The 20,649-nt window shown below is 39.7% G+C and overlaps 2 protein-coding genes across 2 annotated transcripts in view; both read left to right on the top strand.

The window, feature by feature from the left end:
* The first annotated feature begins 12,477 nt into the window (after nucleotides 1-12,477).
* LOC306643898 (uncharacterized protein) overlaps nucleotides 12,478-20,649 on the top strand; it is a 28,904-nt gene continuing 20,732 nt past the window's right edge. Inside the window, exon 1 of the mRNA XM_079110244.1 lies at nucleotides 12,478-12,634. Within this exon, the coding sequence (XP_078966370.1) occupies nucleotides 12,584-12,634 (51 nt within the window). The 5' untranslated portion in view covers nucleotides 12,478-12,583. The remainder of the gene's footprint in view (nucleotides 12,635-20,649) is intronic.
* Nucleotides 13,421-16,494, top strand: LOC306643893 (basic immunoglobulin-like variable motif-containing protein). The gene has a single exon (XM_079110239.1). The coding sequence runs from the start codon at nucleotides 14,280-14,282 to the stop codon at nucleotides 15,099-15,101; it is 822 nt and encodes a 273-aa protein (XP_078966365.1). The 5' UTR covers nucleotides 13,421-14,279; the 3' UTR covers nucleotides 15,102-16,494.

Here is a 20,649-nt window from a genome sequence, read left to right as displayed (position 1 = left end):
AACCCTCCAACACCTCCCTGGACCCAGGTTGCAGAGGTCTCAGTCCATGGTAGGCTGACTCCATTGCTCTGGACCCAAGATGAGGCTAGACATCATGCAGAAGGGAGTGATGAAGGAGAGCCACTGAGATCCTGACGGGGTTTGGAAGCAGAGAGGAAGGGGCCATGGGAAGACACACCCTTCCAGGACACATCTGTGACCCACCTCCTGGCAGGCCCTGCCTGCCCCAGTGATCACCCAGTCAGTCCATTGGATGAGGATGGAAGGATTAGGTCACAGCTGTCACAGTCCAATCATGGCACCTCCAACACATCTGCATTAACAGGAGCATTGTGGGGATACCTCACATCCAAGTCATGACACAGCCACTGACAATATGTAAATGAGAGGACCTGGCTATGTTCCAATAAAGCTTTTCATGGATGCCGTTTTTATTTACTTACTGAACTAGGGATGACCCGGGCCTTGTGCATGCTAGATAAGCACTCTACCACTGAGCTCAGTCCTCAATTCCCCAAATTGGAATTTCATCAAATGTGTCAAATGAAAGGTCCCCATACCATTAAAAAGGGGCGGGGGGAGGCATTCTTATCTGTGGATGGTGAAAAAACAGCCTGTGTCTGGATGTGGCCCACAGGCAGCAGCCTGATGTCCCCTGACCATGCCCGAGAGGCCCTGAGGGAACCTAGGTTAGGGCCAGTCCTGGCATGGTTCCTGGACGCTGGTTCCCCATGAGGCCTCGGTCAAGCCAGGGCTGCTCAGCAACAGGCAAGAAGGGCATGGCCTCTCTGCACTGGCTGCATGGACGCCATCTCTCCCAGTGTTCAGGGCTCTGTGCTAGAATCCGTTCGCACCTGCAAGGTCAGTGCTGGAGGGCCTTCGCAGTCATTTTCTGACTAGTACTGAGCAGCGGAAACTGGGGGCCTCCTGCCAGGCGGATCTGGCTGGAGCAGGAGGGGGTGCCTCTGCACTGCTGCATCTCTCCTGCCCCTGGGGTCCTTCCACGGTCTGCTTCCTGCATGTTTTTCACACCTTCATGCTGTTCGTCGGGCGACTCTGCTGTTTAAAAAGTAGCACCTTGCAGAGGTGTGAGTCAGCTACCACTTGAATCTGTGTCCCCCAATCACATGGGCAGCTGACATCACAGCGAGGATGACACTGACCGCAGCAGCAATCAGGCCTGGGGCGGGGTCCTTGTGAGTGTGAGTAGCCACTGTCTAAGGGCCCAAGATCTGCCTGGCCCTCCATCAGAGGCTGCCCAGCGAGGGAGCGCCTCCCACTGTGGGCTCTGCCACACCCCAGCTGTCGGCGCCTTGGGCCTCAGTCTCCAGAACTGTGGAAAAGAAAGGTCTGTGCTTTATACGCCATCCTGCCTGTGGCGCTTCATCGCAGCAATGCAAATACACAGGTCAGCTCCTGACCCCAAGGCCATGGTGAGCTAGATAAGCTTCAGACAGGCTTGAGTCTGAATCCGTTGAAAAGGTGTCGCTAAACCTCAAATTGAGGTAGGTGTTCACTGGCTAAGGGGAAATTTGTGAGCACAGACCACCAAAAACTGATCTGCTTTCCCCAGGAGCAGGTCTCCACGTTAGCTGATGTGGTGTTCGGGGGCGGGGGGCGCTGGGTAGATGTCTACTGGGACAGTCAGCTACCTGTATTTTTAATGACATCAACAGGAGTGACCGTGACATGCCAGACGTACCCTTCCTTCCCTGACTGGTCGCATTGAAGGTTTGGCGGGAGACTAAACCTTTTGCCAAGAGGTGCTCAGATCAATCTGTGGTGTTGGGTTCCATCATTCCCTGCTCGGGTTACTCATGTAACTGTCTGGTACGGGCATAGAAAACTGCTTCCAAAAGATTCTTCACTTCAAGGGAATTCATTTGCCAGCTCACAAACTCTGCTCCAGGTAGCAGCAAAACACCTCAGGCCTAAAACACCCACAGGACTCTGCTGGAAACTGGGCAGATGAATGTTCTGTGCTGCTGGAAATATTCAAAGGGTTTGGAGCTCCAGACCCACCTGACAGCGGCGGACACCAGGGTGACTCATCAGCCACAACACCAAGTGCAGGCCCAGGCAGCCCTGAGGGTCAAGACATTTTCATTTCTGTTTCTGAGACAAGCTCTCATCTGAAGGAGAAGGGAGAAATACTAGTGTAACGATACTGAGTATCAGTCCATGGTCCCTCTTTTCATGGAAATGTGTTCTTTGAATGGAAGCAGTTTCCCACCGGATACTAAGTTGTAAATGCTAAAATTAGTATGCACTTTTGAATTCCTGTTTATTACACACAATAACACAAATAACTCATGATGGAAGAGTAACAGAAATATATGAAACCTTTCACCAGTACCTAAGGGTTGGAGACTGTTGGAAACTATGTCAAATTGTGGGAAATATATTTGTATTCAATATATTTTTAATACCATTTACTAAAAAGAAATTTCATGGGGCAATCAATCATGGTGTGAGATCTTGAGGCTTTTAGTATATGATTTCTGAGTATATCAAGGGGGCAGAATTTTTTTTTATAATTTTCAAAAATCTGAAGTATTACCAGACCCAAAAATTATTGTTTCTTGTTAATATTGAAATACTGTTGACTTGATTAATTTCTCTTCATTCTTTAAAAGTATGCCTTATTGCTTCTACCAAAAGAAAAATTAAAGACGAATTACTAATTACTTGCTTGTCTTCACCACCAAATGGGAGGTGATTGCAAAGGTATATACTCAAGTATCAAATTAGATATTATATGTCTTACTTAATGGGGTCAAGGTTACTCAGACTTTTACACTTAAACAGGAGAAATACAGAGAAATAATATTTAATTGATTCAATACATACAACTTTTGCAATATTTTGCAAAACTGATGAGGTTAATTTTATTTGAACATATTAAATATAACTCAGAATTTACACATACAACTGCTGTCAATAAAACTTGTAAGTATGAAAGCAAGTCGTGTAAATAGGCAGACCATTGTTAATGAAGATAAGAATTTCAGAAATAAACATTAAATGCTCAGTAAAAATGAAATACATATTTTAGTGTGGAATGTTGTTATAAAAGAAAATGCATTGCTTAAAATAAATATATAAACCTATTCATGAAACCTGTTGTAAATCTTAATATCCACTATCTAGATATTTAACAAATTATAAAAGAACAGATACTAGAACAGATATTGAATTATTGATACTATTAACCTACATAGTTAGGGAGAATATATGGCCTGGGTGGGAAATATGTTCACTGTCTTCAGTGTAGTGATTATATCTGGAAATATGGATTTTTAAGTTGTATCAAATGAAAAGATTTGACAATGTTTAAAATTTTAATAATAATTATTACCTCTTTTTTAAAATTACACATACACACCATGCATGCTGACACCCATCCTGTTATTCTCTATGCTTTTTTCAATATTGAATTATTTTAAATCTAGATGTATGTATATGTAATGCATCACTTATAACATGTTTTGTATCATACATATTGCACATACTTTGCAAAAGGCAGATTAATTGCTTCCAAAAGATGTCTGTATAATTTAGGGTTCTCCAAAGAAACAGATTTGTAGTGGTGAATTACCTCATATGAGTAGAAAGCTTGAGCATTTCCTTGATCTGATGTCTGCAAGTGGAGACTCAGGGACATCAGTGGTATAATTCAAAGTCTTGGAGCTGCAGAGCCAAAAGTAGACTGTTGGCTCGGAAGACCTAAAAACCAAGAGTGGAGGAGACAACTTTCTTACCTCAAGCAATCAGGCAGTTATTTGAACCTTACTCCAACTTTTTGTCCTACAGCAGTCCCCACTTACCCACCATTTTACTTCTCATTGTTTCAATTACCCACAATCAACCAAAGTAGTGTGAGTACAGAACAATTGTGATATTTTGAGAGGGGCAGAGAAAATCTACACTTGCATAAATTTTATCACAGTACATAACTATAATCTATACTTGTGAATTATAGCCTCTTACTCTGCTTATTATAGTAATTAAAATTTATTATATAGATGTATGTGTGGAAAACTACATTGAAAATAGCTAGGATTTGTAATTGTCAGCAGTCCCAGACATGTGCTGGGGATCTTGAAGCATATTCCTTGTAGATAACAGGGACTACTATATAGGTCTACATTGGGTTGGATGATACTCTCTAACCCTGTGGAGCACCATAAAAAATTGACCTGCTTGGAAGTATAACATGAATAATGTATTTTGCCTAATTTCTTTTCTCAAAATTCCATCTGTTTATAAGAATTACTGCCATTTGTTATCCATTGACAACCAAATTCACTTTGTTGTCAATACCACATGGAACATTTTGTAATATAGACCATATTCTAGGGTACAATGAAAATTTTAACAAATAAAAACAAATCAGAATTATTTTCTTCCTATCAGATTGTCATTGATTGAAATCTAAAATCAACAAGATTTTTTACAAGAAAATACTCTTAACACCTGAAGATTAAATGATGCACCTTTAAAGAAGACCAGAGTTTGTAGAAGAAATCAGAGGAGAAATAAGGTCTTAGCACAAGTGACAACACGGAGAGAGAATGTATCAAAATCTGTGAGACAGTGTGAAGGCAGTTCCAAGAGGAAAGTTTATAGCACCAGGTTCCTATATTTATACACAACAGAAAGATACAAAATTAATGTTCTAACATACACCTCAAAGCTGTAGAAAAAGAACAAGTTAACACCAGAATCAGTAGAAGACATAACACAAATCAATAAATACTGTTCGCTACCTAAATAGAGTTAAGGACAAGAATCACAGGAATACATCATGAATGTACAAAAAGTATCTGATAAAATGAAGCACCCACTCATGTTTAAAATACTAGAGAAACGAGGGAGTGAAGAAACATTTCTCAACATTGTAAAGTGACAAACCCATGCCAACATCATACTGAATGGAGAAAAACTAAAAGAATTTCCTCTGAAATGAGGAACATGTCCAGCATGTCTGCTCTCCCATTTCTATTCAATAAAGTCCTTAAAGCTCTTGTTCATCAGGAAAGAGAATAAAATTAAAGGGATAGAGAATAAGAAAAGGAGAGGTCAAATTATTTATTTGCTAATGGCATTATCCTCTATTTAAGAATTTCCAACAGGAAACTTCTAGAACTGATCAATTAAGCAACATTAGCAGGATACAAGAGCAGGACAAATCAAGCACGTTCCTTTATTCCAATAATGAATCTGTGGGAAAAAATTAGATAAACTATTCTACTCACAATAATGTCAAAATAACAGAAAATAAAGGAACTTAGGAATAAATCAAACCAAAGGGGTGAAAGACTTCTACAGTGAAAACTATAGAGACATACATTTTTTTAAAATGTGTTCATTTCTTACCACTCTGGGGAAGATCAGTAAGAAGCTGCCAGACCAGCTCTGGGGTTGCAACCCTGTGGAGATGTCGGGATGGAAGGTACCCAAAGCCTCCCCTCCTGATTATCCTGACCATTTCTTACTCATTCCTTATGTGCACTACAAAATTCAGTGTTAATAGAATCCAAAGATAAGAACAATTCCACGTTGGTGCAGTTTACTTTTATGTAAATAGCATGAGATGGTTTGACATTTCCACATCCGAAATCCCATGTGTTCCTTCTCTACTTTGTTTAGCAGAAACCATGAGGAGATTTGGGGTGTGTAGGCAGGTGGTGGTGCAGCCAGCCTCTGCTGCAGGCTAGCCACATGGGGTATGGAGATGATATGTGCTCCAGTATCTTCTCAGATATGACTTTTCCAACTGCTGCCACCCGCCCTTTCCACATATTTCAGGGAAGGGCCTGATGACTGGGAGAGGGATTCCTTCAAGGTTACCAGTTCACAGTAAGTCATGTCTACACTGGCTCAAGGGGAGAATCTCCACCCACACTAGAAGAAGGGGAGTGAATCTCTGGTCACACTAGGTCAAGCCAATTGAGTGCTCATCTATAGTGGCTCAAGGGAAGTACTACCCTGAATAGGAGAGAGAGGCTAAGTGGTCCAAGATGTGCAGAGGATGGATCCTGTACTCGTGCCCTCACCCTGAGGCACTCTCTTTATGTTTTAACCACACTTTTATATTTTTTTAGTCTTTGAACATCAATTTTATTATATAAAAAAGGAAGCAATATTTAAAGAAATATTGCTATCATCATTGGAGCACGGGGGAAAGGACAGAGAAGTGTAGGGCAGGGGCAGTGTCCCAGGGGAAACAGATTCTGATTTCTCTCACAGGTGGGGGCAGAGGATACTCCTGATGTCCAGGTGGATCCAGAGATGCTCCTGGCTGAAACCTGTGCAGAGAAGCCTGAGCCAATATGCACAACTGGCTCCTGCAGTTGTTTAGAGTCTATGTGACTCATGCTCATCTTGTGATGTAAGAATCCACAGAGCATAGGTCCTCTGACTGGCCATCCATTGTTTTGTCTGTCTCAGGTCTGCATTTATACTGGAATTGCCCAGTGTCTGAATCTAGCATATTCAGTTCTCCCTGGATAAGAGTCACTTTTACTGACACACAGCATATAAAACACAGGTGTTAAATGAAGGCAGTGGTCCACCTTTTCACACTCCTGCAGACATTGCTGTTGTCCTGAATTTGCCTTTTGGTGGAATATTGGGAGAAATTGCTGCTGTCTGCTGATGCAATGTCCCTGAGGATCCTCCTGGATTTGAGCATGTAGGACTCAGGGTCAGGCAGGAAGGTAATCTAGGGAGCAGAGGTCTTTGCATGCAGGGAGTGGACATGCAGGCTTAACCTTCTGGTAATCTTTTGCCCTGACTGCTTGGATTCTACAGGGAGTTGTTCATAGCACAAGGAGAAGGTATGGAGTGCACAGTCACTGGCACACTTATTTGGTAGAACTGGGAAATTGGAATGATCCGTAGGTCATCGTTGAGGCCCAACACTCTGACCTCCTAGCTTCCCCTGGAAAATGCAGCCTTGCCTCTGGTGCATGTGGGACTGGAGTATCATCTGATAACCATTGCATCATCGAACTTTCTACTGGCTGGACACCCAGGTGTCGTGTGGGTTATAACCCATGTCAAACAGGACTGTCATTATTCTGGGGTCTGGGTGTTTGGGGAGTGGTTCAATAAGTTGATGGGCTGAATACTCCTCACCCTCACTCAGCCATGGGTGCTGAAAGTTTTACTCTAATGCAGTCCACTTCATGGAGGTTCTTGGTCAGAATTTTGTGGATGAGCCATCCTTTTTTGATGGGAGCATGATCAGGAATGTGGTATCTTGCTTCCATGATCTGTGTCGCCAGCTCCCAAAGATTTTCATAAATGGGTGTCTCCATGACAATAGAAAATACAGAATGACACTTAGACTCCAAACATCCTTGGGGGTGGGTTGAGTCTTGTATTCTTCCTGCTGGATGATATCAGGGGCATGGTATAGGAGAGTGACCTGGAACCAGATCAGTTGCTGCTCAGGTGTGAACTTCACGCATATGCCAATATCAAGGAGTTTGAGGTTGTCTCTAGCATCCACCACAATGTTCTTGACTTCAGGTCTCAGTGCATGATGCCCTTGTGCCAATTGTCTATTGCACACAAGATCAGCCTGAACATTCTCCAGGCATCCTCCCCTTGCATGCCATCAAACTGGATGTGGTCAACTAGCTGTCCTCCCTCACCAGCATGCTCCATCATGATATAGATATGTTTACCTATTTTAGTAACCTGAAATAGCTGGGTCACATGGGATGTTCCAGGTCCATCACCATATTCAGTTCAGAGTGGACCAAGATGTTTCCTTTATCCTTTGACAGGTCTTTTACCACTACCTCTGCCCCAGTGAGGAAATGGTGGGCTAGTTTCACCTGGAAACACCCACCACACCCAATGACCCTCAGAACCTCATAACAATCCCTGAAGGCTATCTCATCACAGGACATGGTCCCCTGCAACACTGCAATAGACTGACTGCTCTTTCTACCCATCCTAAGCAGGAACACCAACTAAGGATGCTACATGAAAAGAAAATACAAGCCAAAACAACATTGTAATTACCTTGTAGCACCAGGTAGAGCAGATGCCATTTATTCTGAGTAAGGAGATACCTGGCAAACACCTTGGGGCCACTAGGATTAAGTTCATACACCTTGAGCTCCCATTGGTCTCTGCAGTAAAGTGAGTTATGGTGATGGGGGAGGAGTTTGAGATTTGGAGAAATGGGAGAGAGAAATGGGGTTTGGCGTCCCTGCCAGTTAGTTTTGTACTAATTTTTCTTTTGTGTTAGCAAACTGCAGTGGTATTGTTTATAGAATTTCAGGATCAAAGCAAATGCCATGCAAAGGATTCTTATTTACAGTCAGTGTGAATATAGAGCTATGATATTTATTTCCTGCCACTTTTGTTTATTTCTAATGCTTAATTTAGACTCAATTCTCCTTGGTTGAGTATCCTTTTAGTGAGTTTCATCCCCCTGTTGGCTCTCAGTCTTATTTTTTTTTCAGCATAAAATATTTCATTGAGTAAGCTTTGTAGTGCAGTCTTCCTGGTTATATAAATTCTTTTATATTTAGCATGGAAGGTTTTTATTTCATTTTCAATTCTGAAAAATAATTTTGTTGGATATGTTATAAATAATTCCAAGCCTCCCTGCTTTTATGGTTTGGAGTGTGAAACCACTTGAAATTCTAACTGGTTTACCTCAAAATGTGACTACCTTTTTTTTTATCTTGAGGATTTTAACATTCTAACCTTAGTCTGTATATAAGGCAGTTAATTATAACATGTCTTGGAGAGGATCTTTAGTGATCTTGCCTATGAGGGGTTCTATGAGAATCTTGAATTTGGATTTCTATCTCATTCTTAATGTTCTTAAAATTTTCTGATATTTATTGAAAAGTTTGTACATTCCTGTACTGTGTATTCTTACCTTTGTTATTTAAGATTTCTTGAATATTCTGGTCTTGGTCTCTTAACATCTTTACTGCTGCCTTTATTTTTAAGATTGTATAGTATGAAAAAATGTTCAGCATCTCTAACAATTGGAGATATACAGATCAAAACTAATCTAAGATTTCATTTCAATCCAATCAGTATGAGAATTATCAAGAACACAAGCAGCAATAAATGTTGGCAAGGAAATGGTGATAAAGGTACACTCATACATTGCTGGGGGGTATGCAATTTAGTGAAACCATTATGGAAAGCAGAATGGAGATTCCTCCAAAAACTTGGAATAGAACCACCATTTTATCCAGTTATCCCACTTGCTTTATACCCAAAGCACTTAAAATCAACACACTAGAGTGACACAGCAGTTCATAGCAGTTCAATTCACAACAGCTCAACTATGGTATCAAACTAGATGCCCTTCAATAGAAGAATGGATAATATATATATATATATATATATATATATATATATATGAATATTACTCAACTTTAAAGAAAAAGGAAATAATGGCACTTACCATTAAATGGATGGAGTTAGAGAATATCATGCTAAGTGAAATAAGCCAACCCCCCCCCCAAAAAAAAAACAAAGGCTGAATGTTTTCTCTCATTTGTGGAAGTTAATTAATAATAAGGGGGTGATAGGGTAGAATAGAGTTAGTTTATATGAGGTAGAGGGGAGTGAAAGGGGAAGGGCTATGGGGGAAGGAATGATAGCAGAGGTGATCCTGCAATATGTATAATCAGAAAAATGAGAGATTACACTCTATTATGTATGATCTATCAAAATGTATCAATGCATTCTATTGCCATATACAACTATTTAGAACAAACAAAATGAAAAAATAAAAGATGAAAAAAGCCTATTACTTAAAAAAAGATTATATACTTTGTCTTCCAGGTCTGAGAATCTGTCTTCAAAGTGGTCTAGTTTACTGGTGATGTTTTCCACTAAATTTTTAATTTAATTTACTGATTCTTTCCAGGATTTCTGATTGGTTCTTTTTTAGAATTTCTCTTTTTAAAAATCTTCTTTCACTTCCTGTATTTTCTAATTCCTTACATCATCTTTTAGTTCAGTGAATATTTTAGCTATAAACTTTCAAAATTCTCAACATTTCCTTTACTGTGGTGTCAACAGGATCAGTTGTTGATGTGTTGTGGACTGCTTGGGGTAGATGGTTTACTTGCTTTTTCATACTATTTTTGTGTGTACCCATCTTCTGGAATGATTATTACTTTTACAGGTTTTTTTCTTTTTTTTTTTTTTTTTTTTTTCTTTTCTTTTTTTTTTTTTTTTTTTTTTTTTTGTACCAAGGATTGAACCCATGAGTGCTTAACCAACAGTGAGACTCATCTCAGGCCTATTTTTTTTTTTTTTTTTTATTTTGAGACAGAGTCTCCCTAAGTTGCTTATGGTCTCAGTATGTTGTTTAGGCTGGGCAGGAACTTGTGATCCTCCTGCTAAACCTCCTGAGCCACTGACCTAACAGGCACGAGACTCCACACCTGGCAATTACTTCTCCTTTTATACAAGAGATAATTTAGTTATCTTTTTTGTGTAAGTGCCCTGGACTGGGCGAATATCCAGGTATTGTTACTTCCACTCACCATGTGTCATCTGCTTTTCCCAATTGCAGCATTACTGGCAGAAGATACTAAACCCTATTTACTACAATTGATTCAGAGCAAACTCATGCACTAGTAAAAGTTACAGCACAGGGGACTTGATGAAAAAATTCTCTGCTCTTTCCATATGCTTGGAATAAAATTGTAGTAACATGGAATAGATTGAGAAATGAGTTATTAACAATAGTAAAATTACTCTTACATTATGTAGGAGATGAAAAGAATTAAAAAGGGCATGAAAAAATGAAAGAGAAAAGGAAAAATAGAAATGAATAATCCAAACCAAATTAAAAAGTAGAAAAAGATGGATGGAGGGATTTGTTGGTAGCAGTTAATGTTAGAGGGAAAAGAGTGACTAAGAGGAGCAAGTGTAAATCTGACCTAGAAAAGCAAAAATAGAATGGTTTCCAGTTACTGTTTTAAAATATTACAAGAGTACAGTCAAATGGGTTGAGGATATAATATTGATAAAAGGTGAACATTTATTGATTTGAATAAAAAGTAAAATACAAGGTCAAAATTGACATTAGAGCTACATATAATAATCCAGGCCAAAGCGAAAAAAATGTTCTTATTGAGTCTTGCTTGTGTGGATTTCATCAGGATTTGGGACCTTTAGAACATGCCCACCAACGTTCAGCTTTAAGTCTATGTTTCTCTGGGCATGGCAATAGTGATCACACCAGCTCACTCTAAAACAATTCTAGGAGAGTCCCTCCAATCTTTGCTACATCTAGGTACCTATGAGCTTCCTGTCAGTTTGGAAGAGAGGATGTGTAATTTTCTGTGACTAAGCTGCCCGGTTATACCGTTAGGAGGTGGTGTCTTCTGTTCCCTCCTGAAGAGAACTCCATGTATCCAGTGCTGTCAAATCCAGGGTGTGGTACCCAGTGGATATTTTGAAGAGTGTGAGGTGTGGCAGTGTAAGGTGGAGATATTTTGCTTGATGTGATGCTGGGTGGCCCATGGGGTGGGGCGGTATATGGCTGCTGCCCTCTGGGGTGCACAGGTCACCGCTCAGTACACTTGAACCTGAGCACAGTGGGAGGTGGATAGTGTTTGTGGGGTGGTGCAATGTAATTCCCTTTGTGGCATGGAGTGTCCAGTATGCATGAGGTTTTCCACTGTCTGCTGTGGTTATCCTCAAAAATGACCTTTTCTGGGTCCTTGATGGTGCTGAATCTGGGTGGCAGCTGGTACTGGTAGTCCAGGAGCTCGGAAAGGACTTCTTGCCCTTCACAGAGGATTCTTGGACTTGTATCAGAAGGCATCTGGTTTCATTCAACTCTACCTGAGCCGTACTGCAAGACCTCTAGAGGAGGAACTCTCCTACAATGAGACCTGGAGCCTTGCACCTTGAGTTCGGCTTCTAGCACCTTCCCCACTACCTCATGTCCTAAACCTCCACCAACTCCTGGGTGGAGGAACCTGGGGCTGACTGAACACCCGTGGCCACATAGGTGCTGTCCATCACCCAGGTAGGTGTGGGGTTTCCTGATCTGCATAGTCAGCAACCATCCAGCCTGCTCTTCCATAACCTGAGCAGGGTAGCTGAAACTGTCTGCATAGGTTCCAAGCGAGCTGCGCATGCGCACTGCACTCAAGGCACTGTCACGAAGGGTTGCTAGGTAATCATTCTTCCATTGTTGACGGATAACTGAGGCTGAGCGGTTCAGCCCCTACTTGGTGGCCACTCGTTGGCGAGACTAAGTGAACTCTTCTTGGTTTCAGAAGTGTTGAAACACCCCAGTGCCTAGGGTTTCTACAGGAGGTGGGCTTGAAATGCTTGAATAAAAAGTGTTTAATATACTTTAAATATAACTAATTTGTGAAACTTGTGAAATGTTTGGCTTGCATATCTTGAATTTATGGTACATTACTTGTTAAAATGCCAACAGGCAGTAGAACACCAGCATGATGAATGTGTAGAAATTCTTCTAAATAATGGTGCCAACCCAAATGTTCAGGATATTGATGGATACTCTCCTCTCCACTGTGCTGTCTTTTGTCAGACCACAGCAATGGCTGAAAATCTGCTTTCATACAATGCCAATATGGAATTACAAAACAAGGTACACATTTTCTGATTTTATTTCTAGATTGTTTGAAATACATTTGTTTTAATAGTGAGATATGTAGTGTCCATTTCCATATTTAGAAACTTAAGCACTCACTGCAGGAAAATGTGTTGAAAACAATGAGCTGTGGAAGACTTCACTCTAAGTACCAATACTATAAGAGAAGTATTAGAAGGCACAGCTTTCTTGTATGCACCAATTGCAAATATTTGTGAAAACACTGAATTTTTAAGGGTAAAACATTTCCTGTTTCCAAATTATGTTTTGCACCCAAGATTTTTTCTAAGTAGTGTAAAATAAAACAGGGAAACAAATTTTGCCCTGGAAATAGGCTGTATCTTAAAACTCAAACAAAAGTATTTCACAATAAATGGTGATCTGGCTTTCTTTCTTCCTTTCCCCGCTTCCTCCCTGCTCCCCCCACCCTTTTTCTTTTTTCTTTTTTTTTAAACAACTCTCACCCATATTCTACTTTTCGGTCATCGCTTTCGGACAGAGGTCATCACTACAGATGCCTAATAGAGGGGCACAAGGGTCTGGAGTCACAGCTAAGATTTTTAATTTCTTTGGTCACCACATCCTCAGCACGTGCAAAGGTTAGATATAAAAAGGAGGGCAGAAGGAAGGTGTTGTCACTGATGTCCGACGACCCGTGGCCGGCCACCGCAGTCCAAAGCGCTGTCCCTGTGCGCTCCGATGGGACCAGAGACGCCAGCCCCAGGGTAACCGGAGGCACGTTGCGGGCAGCGGCGCACTGGCAGCTGTGATCCAGGTCCGACGCAGGGTTCCACCAGGGCTGCAGCGACCCAACCCGGTGAACAGGCCAGAGGATCCCATTTGATGCCTATCAAGATTTTACAGAATGCTGTAAATAATTGCCAAAGTTATTCTTCAAGAAACAGAAAGGCTTGCAACTTTTTCATAGTAATAGAAACTTTCACAGTTGCATTCAATGCCTAACGTTGCGGAAACCGAAAGGTCCAATGATTCTGGAAATGGTGGACACAAATCTGAGAGGAAGTCTCTGGAAGAAAATCTACAAGGTGCTGTCAAATCTTTCTGCACAAGTGCCTCAGAAGCACCCTTGGGTCCCAAAGGAGATGGGCATTATCCGTGGAGTTGTCCTGTGACTCATACTCGGTAAAAAATTTATGCCATCTGTTCAGACAATGCCTTTCTCAACCAGGCAATCTCAATCTATAAAACCCCAAAACCTGCCCGCTCTTCTTGCCTCCCTGATAGTACCTCATTATCTTCTGGAAATAATTCGTCAAGGTACATTGGTATCCCAACGAGTACATCAGAAATCATCTATAATGAAGAAAATACCTTGGAAAACTTATCCAACAGGCTGGGCAAGCTACCTCTCGCATGGGAAATTGATAAATCAGAATTTGACGGGGTGACTACAAATTTGAAACACAAATCAGGCAATGTGAAGAAACAAGTTTCCAAGAAAAAAACTTCAGAGAAAAAAGGAAGACATCAGAGGGAGTGTCCTCAGCATTCTCCTCCTGAGGACATTAAACAGCGGAAAGTATTAGACCTCAGACGATGGTACTGCATAAGCCGACCACAATATAAGACTTCATGTGGCATCTCCTCATTAATTTCTTGTTGGAATTTCTTATATAGCACAATGGGAGCTGGAAGTCTTCCACCTATTACACAAGAAGAGGCTTTACATATTTTGGGCTTTCAACCCCCATTTGAAGATATCAGGTTTGGCCCTTTCACTGGAAACACAACACTCATGAGATGGTTTAGACAAATTAATGACCATGTCCATGTAAAAGGATGTTCCTATGTTCTATATAAGCCTCATGGAAAGAACAAAACAGCTGGAGAAACAGCTTCAGGAGCCTTGTCGAAGTTAACACGTGGATTGAAAGATGAGTCACTGGCTTATATCTATCATTGCCAAAATCATTATTTTTGTCCAATTGGCTTTGAAGCAACTCCCCTTAAAGCAAATAAGGCATTCAGGGGTCCTCTCTCACCACAGGAAGTAGAATACTGGATCTTAATTGGAGAATCAAGTAGAAAACATCCTGCCATCCACTGTAAAAAATGGGCAGATATTGTTACTGATCTAAACACCCAAAATCCAGAGTACCTAGATATCCGGCACTTAGAGAAAGGGCTGCAGTTTCGAAAAACAAAGAAGGTTGGGGGAAATTTGCACTGCCTCCTAGCCTTCCGGAGACTTCACTGGCAAAGATTTGGGCTTTGGAACTTTCCCTTTGGAACCATCAGACAAGAATCACAACCTCCAGCACATGCCCAGGGAATCGCTAAATCTGAGAGTGAAGACAATATTTCCAAGAAGCAGCATGGGTGTCTGGGCTGGTCCTTCAGTGCTAGTTTCCATCAGGACTCAGCATGGAAAAAGATGTCCAACATCCACGAAAGAAGGAACAGTGGCTACCAGGGCTACAGTGATTACGATGGGAATGAGTGACCCACTAAGTTCTCAGCACGGTGTTATCCATACAGCTTACCTACAGGACTGCATTACGACAGTGGAAGATTTCAGTGTCTAAGTTAATAGAACAGATCTTGTGGTACAAAGCATAACCTTGTAGTTTCTAGTAAATAAGCTTATATATGATTATCATGGGCGATTTCAGACACATAAGCAGATAAGCACAGATCATTGCCCTTTTAAAGTTAAGAGTATATAAACAATCTGGACAAAAAGTTTCATAAAATTCAAAAATTCACAACTATTTCTAAACAGAAACAAATTTACTTAATAGCATCAAGATTTGAAATACTTAAGCATGAAGTGATTTATAACTTGATCCCTAGATATTTGTTACAGATAGTTTTATTCCTAAGATGAAGATGTAAGGTGTTGTCCGCCCTTAAAAACTGGGGACTGCTTATTTCTAGGTTTTGCTAATGGTTAAAGCTCATTTAAAAATTATTTTGAATCTAGTAGTTCTTTCACTAATAGCAGTATCTTGCTCGCCTCATTTGTTTTCTGATTAACTGTCTCAGGATTCTCAATAAAGAGGCAAAAGAGAATAGACTCAAAAAAACCTGTCTTTTCTATTGGTGCAATGGGTGACTTAGTGCATTGATTCCTTCTTGACTTTTCTGACTTGATGTGTTAGAATAAAACATTGACAAGAACCTTAAGTCTTTGAAGATTCCTGTAAGTCTAGAATAAACCTGGTTTAGGGATAGAGTAAAAGAACATGTGGCATCCAAAGTTTCTGTACCCAAGGTAATCTGCAGGGAAATCTTTTGATACTTGATTGGTCCTTCAAATGGCGACATATGTTAATAACAGCTTTGAAGATGCATCAGGAATGCCCAGGTCACTCCGAGGACACTCTCTGCATTCTAAACTCTGAGCTGTTACCATATAGACAATTATATTTTTGAAGCAAGTGTTAAATATTTTGGAAGTGTGGGTTTCATGTATTTGAGCTCCTCTCTAGCTGCTGTCAGGTTTTCTTCTGCCAACCAACTTCACAAACAACTAGGATCTCTTGTTCTTTCCTTTCAGGGGTTTGTTCCAGGACTTAAATCAGTAACTTGGTGATTATAAGGTGCTGAATATGTTGGTAACCATATTGCAATACACCTCAAGGAGAGGGTTCAGATTTTTATTTTTAAAATAGTTTCATTTTTTTCTCTTAAATTTTATATCCATTTGTCCACACATACACCTCTAGCCTACAGAAAGGGATATATATTATGAAATGGTCATTTTTCTGAAGAGAATATTTTGCTTGAAATGCAAAGGTCTGAGAGATTTGTAGGTTGTTGGTTTTGTTACTTCATACTGGAACTTTTAAAAGGTTTTCATCTAATAAAATTTTGTTTTCTATTTTAAAAAAAAATGGTGATCTCATTGCTGTGGGAAAAGGTACATAAGAGTTAATTATCCTCACTGTGGTAAGGCTTGAGCAGGAGCAGTGGAAAAGTGAAGAATGTAAACCATATTCAGGCCAATGTGGAAATTAGATAATTAAGAAAAAATAGCAGGATGAGTTTATTTTTTGTAAATCTTTTCCCAGTTTCTGTATATGGATGAGGTGCTAGTCAATTTGGGGAATAACAATGCTTAATTTAGGAAAGGAAGATGCAGAGTTGCAAACATGTCTAAAGAGCAGTTTTAGGAGGGTTGCATATGAAACCAAGATGCATTTTGTTTTTTTTTTTTTTTTTTGTTCTTCCATATGGTTCTTTTTTTTTTTTATTTTATTATAAACAAATGGGATACATGTTGCCTCTCTGTTTGTACATGGCGCAAAGGCATACCATTTGTGTAATCATAAATCCACATACAGTAATGTTGTTTGATTCATTCTGTTATTTTTTCCCCTTCCCCCCACCCCTCCCACCCCTCTTTACCCTCTATACAGTACTTTCTTCCTCCATACTTGCCCCCCTCCCTAACCCTAACTCTGACCCTAACACTAACCCTTCCCTCCCCCCCATTATGTGTCATCCTCCACTTATTAGCGATATCATTCGTCCCTTGTCTTTTTGAGATTGGCTTATCTCACTTAGCATGATATTCTCCAATTTCATCCATTTGCCTGCAAATGCCATAATTTTGTCATTCTTTATGGCTGAGTAATATTCCATTGTGTATATATACCACAGTTTCTTTATCCACTCGTCAATTGAAGGGCATCTAGGTTGGTTCCATAGTCTGGCTATTGTGAATTGAGCAGCTATGAACATTGATGTGGCTGTATCTCTGTAGTATGCTGATTTTAGATCCTTTGGGTATAGGCCAAGGAGTGGGATAGCTGGGTCAAATGGAGGGTCCATTCCAAGTTTTCTAAGGAATCTCCACACTGCTTTCCAGAGTGGCTGCACTAATTTGCAGCCCCACCAGCAATGTATGAGTGTACCTTTCTCCCCACATCCTCGCCAACACCTGTTGTTGCTCGTATTCTTGATAATCGCCATTCTAATTGGGGTGAGATGGAATCTTAGGGTGGTTTTGATTTGCATTTCTCTTATTACTAGAGATGTTGAACATTTTTTCATATGTTTATTGATTGCTTGTACATCTTCTTCTGTGAAGTGTCTGTTCATTTCCTTAGCCCATTTGTCGACTAGATTATTTGAATTCTTGGAGTAGAGTTTTTTGAGTTCTTTATAGATTCTGGAGATTAGTGCTCTATCTGAAGTATGATTGGCAAAGATATTCTCCTACTCTGTAGGCTCTTTCTTCACATTACTGATAGTTTCCTTTGCTGAGAGAAAGCTTTTTAGTTTGAATCTATCCCAGTTATTGATTCTTGCTTTTATTTCTTGTGTTATGGGAGTCCTGTTGAGGAAGTCTGGTCCTAGGCCGACATGTTGAAGATCGGGACCTACTTTTTCTTCTATAATCTGCAGAGTCTCTGGTCTGATTCCAAGGTCCTTAATCCATTTTGAGTTGAGTTTTGTGCAGGATGAGAGATATGGGTTTAGTTTCATTCTGTTGCATATGGATTTCCAATTCTCCCAGCACCATTTGTTGAAGAGGCTATCTTTTCTCCATTGCATATTTTTGGCGCCTTTGTCTAGTATTAGAAAGTTGTATTTATTTGGGTTTGTGTCCGTGTCCTCTATTCTGTACCATTGATCTACCTGTCTATTTTGGTACCAGTACCATGCCGTCTTTGTTACTATTGCTTTGTAATAAAGTTGAAGTTCGGGTATTGCGATACCCCCTGCTTCATTTTTCCTGCGAAGGATTGCTTTAGCTATTCTGGGTTTCTTATTCTTCCAGATGAATTTCATGATTTCTTGCTCTATTTCTGTAAGGTACGTCATTGGGATTTTAATTGGGATTGCATTGAATCTGTATAGCACTTTTGGTAGTATGGCCATTTTGACAATATTAATTCGGCCTATCCAAGAACATGGGAGATCTTTCCATCTTCTAAGGTTTTCTTCGATTTCTTTCTTTAGTGTTCGGTAGTTCTCATTGTAGAGGTCTTTTACCTCTTTTGTGAGATTGATTCCCAAGTATTTTATTTTTTTCGATGCTATGGTGAATGGGGTAGTTTTCCTAATTTCTCTTTCTGAGGATTCCTCACTTATGTATAAAAATGCATTGGATTTATGAGCATTGATCTTGTAACCTGCCACTTTACTGAATTCACTTATGAGTTCTAACAGTTTTCTGGTGGAATTTCCTGGTTCCTCTAAGTATATAATCATATCATCCGCAAATAGGGATAGTTTGAGTTCTTCTTTTCCTATTCGTATTCCTTTAATTTCCTTGGTCTGTCTAATTGCTCTGGCTAGAGTCTCAAGAACGATATTGAATAGGAGTGGTGAAAGAGGGCATCCCTGTCTTGTTCCAGTTTTTAGGGGGAATGCTTTCAGTTTTTCACCGTTTAGAATGATATTAGCCATGGGCTTAGCATAGATGGCCTTTACAATGTTAAGGAATGTTTCCACTATCCCTATTTTTTCTAGTGTTTTGAGCATGAAGGGGTGTTGTATTTTATCAAATGCTTTTTCTGCATCTATTGAAGTAATCATGTGGTTCTTGACTTTAAGTCTATTGATATGGTGAATTACATTTATTGATTTCCGGATGTTGAACCAACCTTGCATCCCTGGGATAAAACCCACTTGATCATGGTGCACTATCTTTTTAATATATTTTTGTATGCGATTTGCTAAAATTTTATTGAGAATTTTTGCGTCAATGTTCATTAATGATATCGGTCTGAAATTTTCTTTCCTCGATTTATCTCTGTCTGGCTTGGGTATCAGGGTAATATTGGTTTCATAGAATGAGTTTGGGAGGGTACCCTCCTCTTCTATTTCATGGAATACTTTGAGAAGTATTGGAATGAGCTCTTCTTTAAAGATTTTGTAGAACTCGGCTGAGAACCCATCTGGTCCTGGACTTTTCTTTGTTGGTAGGCTTTTGATGACCTCTTCTACTTCATTACTTGAAATTGATCTATTTAAATTTTGTATGTCCTCCTCGTTCAATTTAGGCAATTCATATGTCTCTAGAAACCTGTTGATGTCTTCGAAATTTTCTATTTGGTTAGAATATAGATTTTCAAAATAGCTTCTAATTATGTTTTGTATTTCAATCCTGTCTGTTGTGATATTTCCTTGTTCATTCCGAATTTTGGTGATTTGGGTTTTCTCTCGTCTTCTCTTTGTTAGAGTGGCTAAGGGTTTATCAATTTTGTTTATTTTTTCGAAGAACCAGCTATTTATTTTGTCAATTTTTTGTATAGTTTCTTTTGTTTCAATTTCGTTGATTTCAGCTCTGAGTTTAACTATTTCCTGTCTTCGACTACTTTTGGTGTTGGTCTGTTCTTCTTTTTCTAGGGCTTTGAGCTGAAGTGTTAGGTTGTTTATTTGTTGATTTTTACTTCTTTTATTGAATGCGCTCCATGAAATAAATTTTCCTCTAAGTACTGCTTTCATAGTGTCCCAAAGATTTTGATATGATGTTTCTTTGTTCTCATTTACCTCTAGGAATTTTTTAATTTCCTTCCTAATATCTTCTGTTATCCATTCATCATGTAATAGCATATTGTTTAATCTCCAGGTGTTGGAGTAGCTTCTGTTTTTTACTCTTTCATTTATTTCTAACTTCAAACCATTATGATCTGATAGAATACAAGGTAGTGTCTCTATCTTCTTGTATTTGCTTACATTAGCTTTGTGGCATAATATGTGATCTATTTTAGAGAAGGATCTATGTGCTGCTGAGAAGAAAGTGTATTCGCTCTTGGTTGGATGGTATATTCTATAAATGTCCGTTAAGTCTAAATTATTGATTGTGTTATTGAGATCTATGGTTTCTTTGTTCAATTTTTGTTTGGAAGATCTGTCCAGTGGTGAGAGAGGTGTGTTAAAATCACCTAGTATTATTGTGTTATGGTCTATTTGGTTTCTGAAATTGAGAAGGATTTGTTTGACATACATGGATGAGCCACTGTTTGGGGCATAGATGTTTATGATTGTTATGTCTTGCTGATTTATGGTTCCCTTAAGCAGCATGTAATGTCCTT

Source organism: Sciurus vulgaris (assembly GCF_902686455.1).
Source record: "Sciurus vulgaris genome assembly, chromosome: 14".
Lineage (NCBI taxonomy): Eukaryota > Metazoa > Chordata > Mammalia > Rodentia > Sciuridae > Sciurus > Sciurus vulgaris.
The sequence above is the reverse complement of the archived record's forward strand: the minus strand, read 5'-3'. Positions and strand labels throughout refer to the sequence as shown.

What these genes read in the sequence shown, in the direction of transcription:
- LOC306643893 (XM_079110239.1), top strand. Translation starts at nt 14,280, where the DNA reads ATGGGAGCTGGAAGTCTTCCACCTATTACACAAGAAGAGGCTTTACAT.